The sequence below is a fragment of the Loxodonta africana genome, chromosome 4 (genome assembly GCF_030014295.1).
Source record: "Loxodonta africana isolate mLoxAfr1 chromosome 4, mLoxAfr1.hap2, whole genome shotgun sequence".
In the NCBI taxonomy this organism is placed as follows: domain Eukaryota; kingdom Metazoa; phylum Chordata; class Mammalia; order Proboscidea; family Elephantidae; genus Loxodonta; species Loxodonta africana.
Window position 1 is genome coordinate 87916257 of NC_087345.1, and position 13845 is coordinate 87930101.

The window sequence follows — 13845 nt, forward strand, 5'->3', positions numbered from 1 at the left end:
ACATTAAACCCGCCAAGAGACATTCTAGAAAGGCTCTAGGAGATGAGTCAAATACAAAACACACACATGCACACACTCAGCCTCTTTGGGGGTGGGGGTGTCGCTAAAAACACTAAAAACAAAAACCACCCATTTGAGGATTAGGATTCTGAAAATTTATTAGGATTTTTTTTCTCCATTAAGGAAGCCACATGCAAAAGGTACAACATACAGAATATCTTTAAATAACACAACTCCCAGGCAGGGAAGGGGTGATATGGGGGGGGGTCTTTGCTTTGCTGTTATTTTTTTTTTAATTTTTTTTTTTGTTGTTGTTCCTCTGGATGGAATTTCTGAGATGTCAGTGGATGGGGGATTCGGGGGTGTTGGAAGGGGTGGGAGAAAAGCAGTACAAATACGAGACTTCAAGCAGATTCTCAGAGCGACTGGGAGATAAAGACACTGAGAGGGTTTCGGTGGAGGCGCTGGGCGCTACGACAAACACACAAACACTAGCCGAACTTTCCAAAATGTCTATTATTCTAAGGAGGAAATGCAGCAAGGAAGGAGCAATTCTGACTGTGCTCTGTGAGATTACAGACCCTCTCTGGTTGATTTTTTTCCCTCTTTTTCCCCCTACAACCCAGTGGTTTCCACCTCAACTTTGCATGGATAACAGGATGCTGTGTGTGAGTGTGTGGGTGAGTGAGGGCTTGACACACACACCAGCCACACTCCCACCCCTTCTATGCAGACACACACCACACCCCTCGCCCCCTGGCGCCCCATTTCTCATGCTTTAGGTGGAAGCATCTTCTCGCAGCACAAACCATAGGTCCCTTGGAAGGAAAGTCTGAGGTCTTTGCCTTTTTGCAGGCATGTTGCATTTATACTCAGGGAGGAAAAAATATATATATACCACCAGGCACAAAGGGAGGAGAGGTGGGGAAAGGAAGGAGGGGGAGAAGAGAGGGGGAGGGGAGACCCAGAGCTCAGGTGAAATTAAAATTGGAGGTCAGTTCCCGGATCCGATTCTCTCGGTTCATTTTCTTGAGTTTCATTCTGCGATTTTGAAACCAGATTTTGACTTGTCTGTCTGTAAGGTTAATGGTCTTGCTAATCTCCAGGCGGCGCTCTCGCGTCAAATACATATTGAACAGAAATTCTTTCTCCAATTCCAGCGTCTGGTGTTTAGTATAGGGGCACCTCTTCTTCCTTCCGCTCTTTGCTGTCAGCCAATTTCCTGTGGTGTTTTCTGCCTTTATCTCCTCTGTTAAAAATAACATTATTTACATAAGTATCTCTTGAAGATGCAAACCCTCTCAGTGCTCTGCAGCCTTTGCCAGCCTGCTGTGGGGGCAGTGGAGGGAGCACAGGGGAGATGCTCTTGCCCCACAGGCCTGGCTGGTGGGGTCCTCTCTGGCGCAAGGCTCTTAGAATGTCTTTGGAGGCTAGACTGACAGGGCCGAAAAGGAGGAGTTTCTTTCCTCTAAAGCATTTATTAAATTTAAATTACCCAAGTCCACCTTGACCTAGGAGAGCTGAGTACTCTTGCTTTCCCCTAGCTCGCTGACCCTGGTGGGTGCCCTAAACCTCACCAGGCCCTTCCTCCTCTCTGCTCCACTCTAGCTCTGGAAAAATCCAACCAGAAGGAAAGACCCTAGTACAGAGTCCACCCACTGTCCAGAGCAATTCCCAGAGAACTTAGACCTCTTTAAATTCAGTGGAGGGATTTCTCCCCAGACTCTGTGGCCAGAGGCCATTGCAGCTACCCCTGCACCAAGTCCCCATCCCTTGATCCCATCTGATTTCCCCATTGCCAGCTCTTCCTCTTCTGGCCCTTTCCACAGGTATGTGTAGCTGGGACAGGGGAGCTTGTATGGGTAGCAGAGGTCAGGGACAACAGCTCTGGGCATGCTGAGGGTCTTCAGACAACTGCCCTTGCCATGGGAGCTAAGGTCAAGGGGGACAGATAACCTGAGGAAATGCAGTCTCCTGGAAATCTCCTGCCCAGTCTGTGTGTATATGGTTATGTAAACCTGTATGCAGATGCAGATACCTGTAGAGATACACACACACACACCTGCATACATATACACACAGAGAGATATATACAAGTGTCCATTTATACAAGGAGATATTAGAATACTGTGTGCATTTCTCATTATCTTATTGACAGCTTCTCTTCCTGGCACATGTTCTTGCTGAAATGAGCCAGTCCTGCTCCTCAAACAGTAAAAGGACTCTGCATATCTTTTCTAGGGAAAAACCCAGAGTCCAGAGACCTGAGAGGGGCGCCCAGGAAAGGGCTCTGCTGATTGCCCTGGGCTCTGATCTCCTCCCTATGCCCAAAGAAGCTGCCCAGTACCTGGATCGTATCTTGATTAGGGATGGTGTGGGGACTCCAGATGAGGCAGGAAACACCAGAAAAATGCAAACTTGAGCCTGCAGTCTAAAAAATTTGAATTTTCTTAATTCTTCCCTGTATGTCTGCACCTGCAGCTTCCTTTTGAATTGTTTAAGGGCTCTCCACATCTAGCTTTGTCCTGTTTATCTTCTTATTGGGGCTTGAGGAGAAAGGAGAATTTACAAATGGGGAAATTTGGCTGAAAGCCCTTTTGCCTCTGGCCTGGTGAAGACACCAATGTGAGGAGCAAGAAGGGCACAGGCAAAATGCCTGCAGAGGGAGATTTAGGTGGGGGTGGGGGGAGGATTCAGCTGTGATGGGGAGGGCAGGTGGGAAAGGGGAGCCTACCGGAATGGGGGCAGCGAGAGTTAGGAGGTAGGTTTGTTAACCTTGACTTTGCTTTTGGTGGAGCTAAAACACAGCTTTTCCTTCCCCGAAACCTGAACCCCAACCAGGCTGAGGGTCTGGGGAGCAGGTGTAAAATTAAATCTTCACAATGCATACATGCCCCCTCACCCTGACACACATACCCATGTTCATCTTCAGGCCAGGGTCTCTATGGGCTGATTTTGCAAGGCCACCTTTGCATAGTAGACCCAAGCAGGTGAGGTTCTGCCCTTGCCCGCCAAAAGAGTGCGTGTGTGTATGAGCGTGTGCGCGCGGGTATGCGTGAGTGTGCGCAGAGAATGCGAGACGGGTGTGTGTGAGTGTGGCACAGCTGGCTGCCAGGCATGTGTGTGTGCCCATCCATATACAAAGCACAAGATCCAGGCCACCCCCAGCCTGCTCCGCTCTCAATATTTCACCCAAAAGAGCTACTCTTATATACACGGCAGCCAGTAGCTAGTTTCTTGGGGAGCAGGTTTATTCTTCCCCGTTGGGCCTTTTCAGATGCCTTTTGCTTCAACTTTTCAGGGAAAGTCGTTTCCCTCAGCCTCTTTCCCCTGCCCCTGTTTCTTCCACATCCTTTCTCCAGATGCCAGAGAAAGGTTCTGGAGGCCCCCAGTTCCTGCAGCAGAAATGAATCTTGAACCCTGAGCTTGTACTCTGGCTAGGCTTTCTCTCTTCAACCAAAAATCACAGTGAAATCCAACCAAAGCCACTCTCCCTTTCAGGATAAAACCGCTTGCCACACACAGAGAGATTTTGCAACCGCTCATTTGTAAGCTGCTTTTTGGAAACCAAAGGGGAATTTTTTTTTTAATTTAACTAGAGAAAAGGAAAAGAAAAAAATTTGAAGGGGAGATAAAACAACCTACAACATTCCAAATGCCCTGTTCCAACATCATCCACGAGCGGGGCGTCTGGGGGCAGGAGGGAAGTGGCGGGGCACCCCTTCACCTACACCTCTTCTGGCCCCAGCCCGACTGCCAGAGGCCAGGGGCAAACCAAAAACCGCAGGAGCCCAAACCGCACGCACAAATCAGACCCACAAACAACAAATCGCGGTTTCGCAGGAAACAATTTTCAACTGGGCAAACGCAGTAAAGCGAAATCCGCCTTCTCCCAATCATTTCCTAGCCTCTGGCCCAAGATCGCCATTTTAAGCTTTTTGCAAGCCTCTGATCTGAGCAGGCGGGGGTGGGGGGAAATCAGCCCCCTAGGACACCAGCCTAGAGCTTGCAAACCAAAGCCCTCACGCACCCGGGAGTAGTCACAGGCCCTGGGCAGCACAAGGCACCCGCAGGCTGTCCGTGGTGCGCATCACCCCGCCTCAGCGTCCACGGCCGCAGCCGGCCCAGCACCTCCACGTCGCCGCTTACCGGGCGCTTAGCAGACAAGAGTCGCAAGCCCGGGTCTCATTTCTGAGACCGTCCCGGGCCCCCTGGGCCCAACCCTTGCCCCCACCTCACTCCCGGCCCAGACACGAAGACCAAGTACCCTAACGTCCCAGCCGGGCCCGCGGCCCAGGCGGCCTTACCTTTCGCTTCGTTATCCGAGGTGTCTGGGCTGGAGCCGGCGGTCTTGGCCCGCTCTTTCTCGCTCTCCGAGGGGCTGCCTTTGGGGCCCGCCAGGCTCTGCTCCGTCTTAATCTCATTGGGGCTGGGGGTCTGACTGTCGCACTTAGGGGTCTCAGGGAAACTCACTTTGCCCCCGAGCTGGGGGGACTCCAGATGTTCGGCGCGTGGGTTGAGACTGGCCCGCTGCTCGAAAGGGGCTTCGAAGTCGTTGGCCCCAGCACAGTGCGGCGGCTTGTCCAGTGCGGAGTAGCTCGGGCTGGCGCGGTAGTAGCTGGGCACCGGCACCTCGTGCTCCCCGAGGCAGGACTCCGGCAGGGGATGGGAGTAGAGAGCTGCCTCGGGGGCACTTTTCACCCGCTTCTCTGCGCTGTACATGCAGCAGACATTCTCCTCCTTGACACTAGGTGGGTAGGAGCAAGAGGACAGCGGCCTGCCAACAGGTTGTTCCAGGCGGTAGGCGGCTTTGGGGTCGCCCCAGGAGTCCAGCTGCGAGAGGTAGGACGGGTAGTTGTTGAGGGCGAGGTTTGGGCTGCCGCCCTCATCCCTCTTGGAGAGCGAGGGCGCGAGCCCGCAGCCCCTCATCACCCCGCAGTTGAAGTCACTCCCAGATTGCATATACATGCCTGCGCTCCGGCTATAGCGCTCTCCTCCGCCGGGCGCAGCCAAGGGCTCCGCGTACGAGTTCGGAGTTACATTGCGAGGGCATGTCATTTTCAGAGAGAGGGGTTTTTAAGGAGCAATACTACAGCGGAGGAGCTGACATCTTTTTTTTTCCCCATCCGGGAGGGGGGGTGGTTGGAGGGGCGGGAGGGAAAAGAAGGGGAGGGGGGAAATATCAGCTCCATAATTATCCGCGCATTCGGGCCTCACCATGTGACGGCTAGACCAATGGGATTTGAAAATGGCCTTGATGATTCAGACAGCCGTGACGTCAGCGGGGTCAAGTTGTCGGCAGGCGGAGCGCGGAGCGTGGAGTAACAGCGCCACCTAGCAGCCGCCTCGGGGTAGGGGCGCCGGAGCCCTTCCCTGCGAACAAAGAAAGCGCCCCCGGGGCGGAAGGGGCGGGAGGGGGTGGAGGGGGACCGAGAGAGGGTTCTGGGGCGAGTGGGGTTTGTTTACCCGGGAACCAGCCTGTAACTCCTGGGGAGAGGGGGGCGGAGAGGGGGGAAATGCCGGAGTGCGGGAGAGCGAGGCAACTCGGGGCTCAAAACAGTCAAATTCAAATTAAAAGGTCAAGGCACGATCCAGGTACTTTCCCTTTCTTCACCACCTCTTTTCCTCTCCTCTAATCCCCTTGCTTCTTCCCTTGGGGTGGGAGTAGGGTTGAGGTTTTGGGGGATACTCTGGAGGGCAGAGAAAGGGAGAAAAAGTTGAAGAACCCCAAACAAGACTAAAGTTTCTGCTTCCCTGCCTCTTCGTCCCTCGGGCTTAGCCCTGGGGGCTGGGCGCTCGGAGGACCGCGGGTCTCGGAGGTTGGTTGAGTTGTAGGTTCTCTGCGGGAGTTGGCTGGGGCTTCAGTGTCTGGGGTGAGCCAGGGAGGGAGTCACGGGTCACTTCAGGGCTGCTCGGGAAAGGAGGTCGCGAGTGGATGTAGGGGCCGAGGGGACGAGGAAGCGGGCGACCAGATGCGCCCGCTCCCCGACCCAGAGCTGCGGCCCGGACCTGGGGGAGTGGGCAGCTCCTGGGTCACCACCAGCTCAGGGGAGGGAAGGCTTTGGCCTTGGGGCCGGTTCGGCTACTTTGCTCCAGACCCTGGCGGCACTCGCTTTCGGCTTGACCTTGCCCCCACTAAAACAGCGAATATTTCCGGAGAGAAAGAGGGAACCTGCGGAACCTCTGCTGCCTTGGGAGACTCACGTATCACATGGGAAACCAGAACATCACACTGGACAAAATCTGACCCAGAGAAGTGTCCTAAATAGCTGGAATGGGCCAGAGAAATTTTTGAAAGAAGATAAGGGATCCCAGTCTATTTTTGTTGTTTTTTAATAGAGGGAAGCGAGAAGTAGGGGAAACTTGTGTTTCAAATAGTTCCTTCCGCTTTTCCATCGCCTTTCTCCCAAAGCGAACTAAACTCTCCACCCCTTCCTCAGGAAACGGAATCCGGGGAATAACTTGTCTTTCCGGTCTCCCAGCATTTTTCTCTGAACGGAGCCTCCGAATTTGACTTTCCGAAGGGCTGGCGCCTGGCGGGGAAAGGACTGGAGCTCCCGGCGCCCTGGCGTGGAGGAGAGTGGAGACTGGACCGCAGTTAGAAAGGCCCAAGCCAGCGGCTGCAGGGAGGGGGCTACAGGAAGGAATCCATCGAATTCCCCCATCCGGGGGGCGAGAGGGAAGGTGCAGGGGCCCCTGAACCCCGGGAAAACTGGAAGGAAATGTGGAGTGTGTGACCGGGCTGGGCCGGCCAGGGGAGATTTGAAATGGTTTTGTGATTTCATTTTTAGGGGCGGCGGTGGACTCAGCTCGGGGGTTGGTCGGGGCAAGGTTAGGCTGTTTAGGCCCCAGAGGAGACTTGGGACAGCTCGGCCAGCAGCCAAGTCAGGGAGCCATTTGTCCCACAGCCCACCCCAAGGGAAGCCGCCCAGACTTTATGGCCACTCTGTTTGTATTATCTGCATAAGTCTTTCCCCACCAGTTTGATCGAAACTGTTCCCTTTTATGAGGACCCAACGAAAATTCCCAGTCATATTTATCAGCCAGGGATAAAAATTTAGTATGGGAACGGATATTTTCTCATTTATGGGGTGATGAAATTAAAGACCAGAGCAATTGAGAATTATATGGCTTTGGGGGGGTTCCCTCCCCCCCTTTCACTTCTTTATTTTTCTGCCTGGCATGCCTGTCCCCGGAATTCCACCTCCCAGTTCCCTGTCCTTGCCCCCCCCAGTGTGGGGGTCTACTGGACCCTTTCCCCCACACCCAGGTGCCTCTTGGCCACCTCGGCTTTTTCTTGTTTATTTTATTTTATTTTTCCTCTGAATGTTGGTAGCTGAGGCTGAGGCAGCGCTACCGGAGCCTCAGCAGAGGCCAGGCTGGGATTCGGCCGGGGTGAGGAGAGGTCTGCCATAGGCACAGGGGACCAGTCTGAGCCCAGCCTGGGAGAGGGTGGGGGAGGCGGTGGCTGAAGGGCAAAGGAGACAAATTCCAAGTTACCCTCAAAAACAAGAAGCCAGAAGCTTAACCTGGGGAACCAGCAGGGGAGCAGCGGAGTAACTCAGCCTCAGGTCCTGTCTCCCCCTCCCAGTCCAATTCCTGCTCAAGTCTACCCCTCACTTTAGCCATGGAAGAAGGAGAGGATAATGTCTCTTCAGAATTCGTGCTATTATTAACGGAAATAATACCTCGGGAGAAGGAACCTCCCGCCTCAACTCCCACTTCCTCACAAGAACGAATAGTGTTTAAAGTTGAAATAATTAAAAGTATGATAAACATTGCCCATTAATGAAAAAAGAAATCAAATTCATCAGCCTAAGTGGGACCCCCGGTGGGACAAATGTTTGCTTCTAATTATGCAGGATAGACGCAAACCGGGCACTGTTAAATAAGAGCCTGAAGGGCAACAGACTTGAATAACTTCTTGGGATTTTGCAGACTTTGGGATTCTGCCTCAGTGGAGGTAAAAAGAAGGAAGAAGTGAGGGTAAGGATCAGCGAGGGGAGCATTTGTGTGGGTCCCAAAAAATGCATCCAGGCCTGGGTCCCAGCCCTGCCCTCTTTGGGCTCGGCCTTTCCCGAGGCCACAGGCAAAGGCCCTTTCCATCCTATTGTCTGGGCCTGGCGTTCAAAGGCACTAGGGCCGCCACAGCCACTCCGTGCTGCCAGGCGCCCACTGGCCCTGCCCTAACCGGCCAAGACCTTCCTGTCTGAGCCACCCGGGTGCCTGGATTAGGGCCCAAGGGAAGTCTCTGCATTGTAGAACCACCCCCTTCTGGACCTGTTAAGCCATTTCCCCAACTTCCCCTGGATGTGGAGAGACCCTGCACCTCTCGCCTGGCTCAGGGCTCCCTGACTCTTGCCTGGGTCAGGGCTCTCCGCCTCTTGCCTTAGTTGGGGGATGCAAAAATCCAGGGGCTGCAGGCTAGAGCAGAGCTCAGGCTGCACCTACGTCTTCACAAATCCCACCCATCCTGAGCCCTAAAGCCTGGGGCCCATCCTCCCGGCACCCAGACCCAGGAGGGGCTGCAGAATGAGCCTGGGCCTCCTCCCGCCTGTGGGGCTGTGAGCAAGGGAGAGGAGTAGGCACAGGTTCTGGAGATGCAGGCGTTTCTTGCATGATCCAGGAGGATCCGGCTGTTTGCAGGGGGCATGCCGAGGGTTGGGGCGCTAAGGGCTCCGTGTGAAAACTGAAGGAAAGAATAGAATGGAATCTCCGCTCTTTTCCAGCTCACAAAATACCCCAGAAGCACCTTGATTTCTCCATCAAAAATTAACAGCTTCTCTGTGAGGTTAAGGAAGTCATCTGGGAAATTCCAAACATGAAGTGAAAAATGAGTGTCTCTCCCTTTGAGGTAAAATAATAAAATAAAACAATAATAAAGTGTGTGTATTGAATTCTCTTCAAGCAAAATGGAAAACAAAATAAAATCAGTGGTGGATATTGCCGTTGTCTTCTTTTTCCTCTCATTTTGGAGGCCCAGATGAAGCATTCTCTTCCCAAAACTTAAAGGCAAGATTTGCTTCTCTCGACTAAGTTGGAAGCAGGGAAATCCCAGGCAAAACGCAGAATGTTCAGAGAACCGCGGGGCGGGGGCGGTATATTTTAAAACAGGTACAAGAGGAAGCAGAGAGGCCGAGACGGTTGGAGTGGCCTCTGGTCTACTCCGGAATTCGAAGCCGCCGGGCAGCCCGGCCAGCGGAGTCCGCTCTCACATCTGGACCTAGTACACACTTGTGCCCAGATACTCTGGAGCTGTGCGTCTATATGCGTGTCTAATTTGCACTTAATTGTGTGTACCCAGCCACAAATATTCACTTTACCCAAAATGCTCCCAGCGATCACCGTCTCCGAAGGCTGAGAAACCGCTTCAGTCAGACTGCTTGCTTCCTGGTCCTGCAGAGGCCGGCCAGTTATTTAACTTTTGTCTTCTGAATTGAAACCACACAGCAAACACTTCGGAGAGAAGCTTTGGGAGGAGGAAATGCATAGGAGGAAGTGTTGGGGGGAAAGCTCCTGCTCCCCATTCTAATGGTTTGCTTCCAAGTTGACCCAGTAAGTCTGGTTTCCAGGCGAAGTCGGGGCTGCGGTTGGGCCGACTTGCTCGGGAGGAAAACCCTGCTCCTCCCTCACCGGCTAAATTCCTTTTCCAAGATCCAGAGCCCTGTACAGAAGCCTCAGCACAGTGCTGCCCTGCTTTCCTTCTCCTTTCTGTCTTATATGTTTCTCATCCTTTCTCTTTGCTTCTTTCTTTTTCTAATTTTCTTCCCTTCCTCTCTTCTTTTTTTCTGCGGTTCTTTTTTTCCTCCATTTCCCCCAATCCTTTGCTTTCTTAAATCGTTGTCCTATTGATTTCCATATTTCTTCTTCTTTTTTTTTTTAACAGACAATTTAATCTTTGCTCTTTTCTTGCTTCCTCATTTCTTCCCCTCCATTTAACTTTCTTCCTTGGGCTTTCTTAGTTTTCTTTGTTGTGCTGGGTTGGGTGAGGCGGAAAGCACCAGGCTCCGTCACATCCCTCCTCTACCCCACTGCTGAGGCTTGGAGTTGACCTTCTCCCGCCTTCAGCCTTAGGTCGGCCCCTCACAAGGCGAAGTGTAGGGCTGCCTGCCGCCAGCCAGCCGCCTGGCCTCAGCAATCGCCATTACAAGGAAGGAAAAGCGGGCTCTGGGGCACTTCCCCACTGACACAGATAACTGCCCAAATCGTTCCTGGGGTCAGGTAATTCATTTTCATCACCCCAAAGGAGCCTTGTCTGCCAGGGCTGCCATTAGGGAAATCTTCCAGTCTGTCCTGCCGCCAGAGCTTAGCACTAAAATGGCCTCAATTTGAGTCCAGTTGGTGCCCCTGAGTCTGGATCAGGGGAAATGAGGGAGTGGGGTTCTTTCAGTCTCAGGTGGGGGCAGGTCCAAGGGTCACTGTGGGCTTGGCAGCCCAAGGGCCATGTCCCCACAAGGGCACCTTTGTTCTCCACACTTCCAGACCACGCAGCCCTGCAGGTCCTCCATCTTCCGTCCTACAACTTCTAGGCAGGAGTTTCTGGCATTTTGAGTTGTTTCTGTCTTCAAACCCATTGTTACTTTGCAGTCAGTGGGAATACAGGGCTGTGTGTACAGAGATCCTCCCAAAGCGGTGGTTTGAGTCAAGGTTACTGGTCTCCACTTTGTGCAGCAGGTGGAGATGTGTGTATAGGGGTGTGTGTGTGTTTGTGTGTGACAGAGAGAGAGGTCTAGTCCTGCTAATATAGGTTCCATCTCATTGTTAGGCAACCCCAGAAGACAATATCTGTATTTGTCCAAACTTTGGGGGGTTGTGAGGAGGGTGCATCTCTAGAGCAGAGTCTACAGAACTCTCTTGGAGGCCTGCAGCCTCCAATGCCAGATTGAAGGTTGACCCCAGCCTTCAAATCTTGTTTTGCCTTAGGCAAACAGAAGCAGCCCCCAACCCTCCCCCCCCCCACTGCCAAGACTCCAGAGCCCCTCTTTCCTCTCCCTCCCAAAGATCCTGATATTTCATTGCAAGGCAAGACCAAAACTTTAAGTTAAAAAAAAAGGGGGGGGGGGAGGGAAAGCTTGTAAAACTTTTATGCCAAACAAAGTTATAAAAACTTCCTGGGGTGTTGCCTCTTCCAAAGGTTTATACGAATAATAAAGAGTGTAGTCGCGTGTACACAGTTCTGGCCGGACTCTGAGTAGAGAGACTGCAACAAACAACCCCATCCCTAGGGCACCAGGAAATTCCAGGGGTTGCCCCTTCAGGGAATATTGGCCCAGAAATGGATTGTCCTACAGATTCCTGAGAGGGGCGGGGAGAGGGAAGGGGTGGTGCCCTTGACTCCCTTGAAGTTCAAAGTTCTCCTTTGCCCTGGTGTGAAAAGCCCTCTCTGCCCTCAGTCCACTCGAGAAATTAGCCCAAAGTAGGTTCTTTCCCTCTGGTTGAGGATTGGCTTCAGGTGTCCACAACTCTGCTTACTTTCCAACGCTTGGTCTGCACCTTTCTCACTTCGCCCAAACATGGGGATCACCAACCCCTCCATCTAGTATACCTAGAACCAACTTGTGGGCTTTCAGAGATGCTTGCTGGGGGTCATAACCCTTCTTACAAGGGGTCCTTGTGGTCCTGCCCCAGCAACCTAAGGGTCTGAGTGACAAAGGGACCCCAAACTCAAAGCTGCCTCCAACCCACTTCTCTTTTCAAGTCTCCTAGATTCTCCTTGCACCCAAAAGCCCATAGAAGGAGGGAGAGGGGTCCAGAATGCTCTCTCTCAGCCCACACCACTTAATACCCTTGTAAACTCCCACGTGCACTATAAACTTGGATTTTTACAACCAACATTCCTCCTTAGCTCCGGGAAACTTTGAACTCGGCCTCCGTTTATTTACTGGGGGGAGTGAGGGCAAGGGGGCTGGGGAGCTGGGAGCTGAGAAAGCCTGGAAGAGAAGAGGGAAAATGTGGGCAATGGGGTGATGAGGTGGGGAGGTCTGGGGTGTGCTGGGGGAGCCAGGACCGTCCACTGCAGGTTTGTTTACTATTTAGGGCGGAAGCGTTTTCTAACACAGGCCAGACTAGGTCGTTAAGGGCAAAATGAAACTGGGTTTAGAGGCGCGGGGGGCGCTTTATGGCGGCGTCTAGACGAAGATCTTTTGTTCCAGGGCAGCACCACGGCTGGAGGGGATTACCCCAAGAGGCTGAGCTCAGAGAGCCCCTGATGGCAAGGGGGGTTGGACATCCTGGGGGCCCAAAGGTGGGTTTGTTTGGGGGAGAAGAGATCCTTTTTTTTTTCCTCCTTTTTAGAGGGTCACCGAGGACTAGTGAGTTCCCAGGCCCGAGTCACAGAAGCCTTTGTTTTTCTTTCATGATGATCCCCTATCCTTCAAAAACCGCTTCTGGAGCTGGGAATCTTCTGGGGCTGTGCATTGCAAGGAAAGTGGTAGCTGCAGGTTTTAAGTATTTTTCTCCAAATTTAAGATCCATTTAGAAATGAATACTTTGCTTTATAAAGCAGTTCATTCTATAGAGCTATCTCCATCCTATTTTACAGGAAACCTGGCTGGCAGGCCAATGTTGCCCAATATGGATAAATATACCCAGAGAAGTCTCTCTCTCTCTCTCTCTCACACACACACACAGGATCCTCAGTTGCATTCCTGCAATAAATACTATAGGTGGTTACACACACCGCAGGATACAGGGCCTAGATGTGCGCGTGTTCAGATTTACTCCATATTACAGGCAAAAGTGTACAAATAATATTCCTTCACACATGCACTCCTAGGCACGTTGACTACAATAAAATATTTGTTTTGGGTATATAGGGGAACTGGGGGGCTGCATACACACTCCGGTTTGAGTATCTTGTCTCAGGACCCATATTTACAAATTAGGGGTTCAGATACAACAGTAGAATCTCTGCCATTAAAAACAGTGACCGAATCTAGATGTGATAGTCGTGGTGCTTTTTTTCTCTTTCATCCAACAGAATTATATCAGCAAAAATATTTTCTGTGAATGACACAACAACGATTCCAAAGAGAGGGCAAAGATGAGAGAATTGATCCCTAACCTGAGCCCCTGAATAATAAATCTGGGAATGCAGGCCACCAAGTCCCCTCACTGAAAGCACTAAAAGGACCATGATCATCTTTACACGGAAGAAACACGCAGCAAATACAGATGGGTGTGGTGACTGCCCCCAGGAGGGTCACCTTCTTTCCTCCGTCTCTCCCTATGCCAACCCCTATAAAACAAGTCTCTGTGGCTTTCTACTCTGGGAGACCAATGTATAAACATCAGGGTGGCCCCAGCCTAAGATGTCTTGTTGTGCCTGGAGGAGCCTGGCCATTTGTGCCTGAGGGGAAGGGGCCTGGGCCCACCTTCCCACACCCAGGGGCCCCAGAGAGGAAAAGGAGGAGGAGGCTGGCTTCTCCTCCTCTCTCCTCCTTCTCTCAAAACTGTATATAAAAATTCCAGTACAGTCTTCGCATAGAGGGAGAAAAAAAAAAAAGAAAAAAGAAAGCCTTACCCTCAACCCTACACATTTAACAGTGACAGACGGAGACATCTGGTGGGAGGGTGGTGGAGCCAAGAAAATTCCTATAAATTTAAATTTGATGATGGTTACAATGAATTCCACAACAAACGTGTACTTAAACGGAAAGCCTTGCTGGGCGTTTGGACACAGCTCAAGCTGCATGTGAGAAAGGAGAGCTTTAAGAGTAGCTGTGGAATGTCCTCAGCTTAGGAGCAGGAGGAAACTACTGCCAGGCTTTTGCCCCTGCCAACTGGGAGGTGGTGCAGGCCCGCAACTGGGGCCTACATCACCTCCACATTCCTGTCCTCAGGTTC

The 13845-nt window shown here is 52.0% G+C and overlaps 1 protein-coding gene across 1 annotated transcript; it reads right to left on the bottom strand.

Moving 5' to 3' along the window:
• Positions 1–355: 355 nt before the first annotated feature.
• HOXC10 (homeobox C10) lies at positions 356–5315 on the bottom strand. Its single transcript, XM_003405060.4, has 2 exons — positions 4308–5315; positions 356–1249 (listed from the first exon to the last, which is right to left on the bottom strand). Exons 1-2 carry the CDS (start codon positions 5056–5058, stop codon positions 972–974), a joined length of 1029 nt encoding a protein of 342 aa, XP_003405108.1. The 5' UTR covers positions 5059–5315; the 3' UTR covers positions 356–971.
• Positions 5316–13845: the final 8530 nt, after the last annotated feature.